We start from the raw sequence: 1,445 nt of genomic DNA on the forward strand, positions 1-1,445 counted from the left end.
GAGAGAGAGAGAGAGAGAGAGAGAGAGAGAGAGAGAGAGAGATGAATGAAGGTAGACACAAGATGCTGAAGTAACTCAGCAGGTCAGGCAGCATCTCGGCAGAGAAGGAATGGGTGACGTTTCGGGTCGAGACCCTTCTTCAGACTGATGTAGGGGAAAAAACTGCAGATGCTGGTTTAAATCGAATGTAGATGTAGAGAAAAAAACAGTCTGAAGAAGGGTCTCGACCTGAAACGTCCCCCATTCCTTCTCTCCAGAGATGCTGCCTGTCCCGCTGAGTTACTCCAGCATTTTGTGTCTGCCGGGTCTGTGAGTGACAGGAGCAGGATTAGTCCATTCTGCCCATCGAGTCTACCCCGCCATTCAGTCACGGCTGATCTATCTCTCCCTCTCAACCCCACATTCTCTTCTTGCCTTCTCCCCACAATAGACAATAGGTGCAGGAGGAGGCCATTCGGCCCTTCGAGCCAGCACCGCCATTCAATATGATCATGGCTGATCACTCTCAATCAGTACCCCGTTCCTGCCTTCTCCCCATACCCCCCTGACTCCGCTATCCTTAAGAGCTCTATCCAGCTCTCTCTTGAATGCATCAGAGAATTGGCCTCCACTGCCCTTCTGAGGCAGAGAATTCCACAGATTCACAACTCTCTGACTGAAAAAAAGTTTTTCCTCATCTCAGTTCTAAATGGCCTACCCCTTATTCTTAAACTGTGGCCCCTGGTTCTGGACTCCCCCCAACATTGGGAACATGTTTCCTGCCTCTAACGTGTCCAACCCCTTAATAATCTTATACGTTTCGATAAGATCCCCTCTCATCCTTCTAAATTCCAGTGTATACAAGCCTAGTCGCTCCAGTCTTTCAACATATGACAGTCCCGCTGTAGATCGGGGGGGGGGGGGGGGGGGGGTGGGGGGGGGGGGGGGTGAAGGGCCCGCAGCGCAGCGGTGTCGCCGTCTCCACTCACCCGGCTGCGCTTCCCCATGGCGCGGCTCCGCCTGGGCCTTGGCCTCGGTCCCATGCTGGTCTGCGGCCCCGGTCTCTAGTCCCCCCGCGGCCCCGGTCTCTAGTCCCCCCCCGCGGCCCGGTCTCTAGTCCCCCCCCGCGGCCCCGGTCTCTAGTCCCCCCCGCGGCCCCGGTCTCTAGTCCCCCCGCGGCCCCGGTCTCTAGTCCCCCCCGCGGCCCCGGTCTCTAGTCCCCTGGTCTCGGTCTCTAGTCCCCCCCGCGGCCCCGGTCTCTAGTCCCCCCGCGGCCCCGGTCTCTAGTCCCCCCCGCGGCCCCGGTCTCTAGTCCCCTGGTCTCGGTCTCTAGTCCCCCCCGCGGCCCTGGTCTCGGTCTCTAGTCCCCCCCGCGGCCCCGTCTCTAGTCCCCCGCGGCCCCGGTCTCTAGTCCCCCCCGCGGCCCCGGTCTCTAGTCCCCTGGTCTCGGTCTCTAGTCCCCCCCG

At 60.0% G+C, this 1,445-nt stretch overlaps 1 protein-coding gene across 1 annotated transcript in view; it reads right to left on the reverse strand.

The window, feature by feature from the left end:
- The window catches only part of ppan (peter pan homolog), a 25,200-nt gene extending 24,185 nt beyond the window's left edge, over positions 1-1,015 (reverse strand). The window contains 1 exon segment of the mRNA XM_078429495.1: positions 969-1,015. Coding sequence (XP_078285621.1) covers positions 969-986 — 18 coding nt within the window. The 5' untranslated portion in view covers positions 987-1,015.
- Positions 1,016-1,445: the final 430 nt, after the last annotated feature.

This window comes from Rhinoraja longicauda, chromosome 37 (genome assembly GCF_053455715.1).
Source record: "Rhinoraja longicauda isolate Sanriku21f chromosome 37, sRhiLon1.1, whole genome shotgun sequence".
NCBI classification, from domain to species: domain Eukaryota; kingdom Metazoa; phylum Chordata; class Chondrichthyes; order Rajiformes; family Arhynchobatidae; genus Rhinoraja; species Rhinoraja longicauda.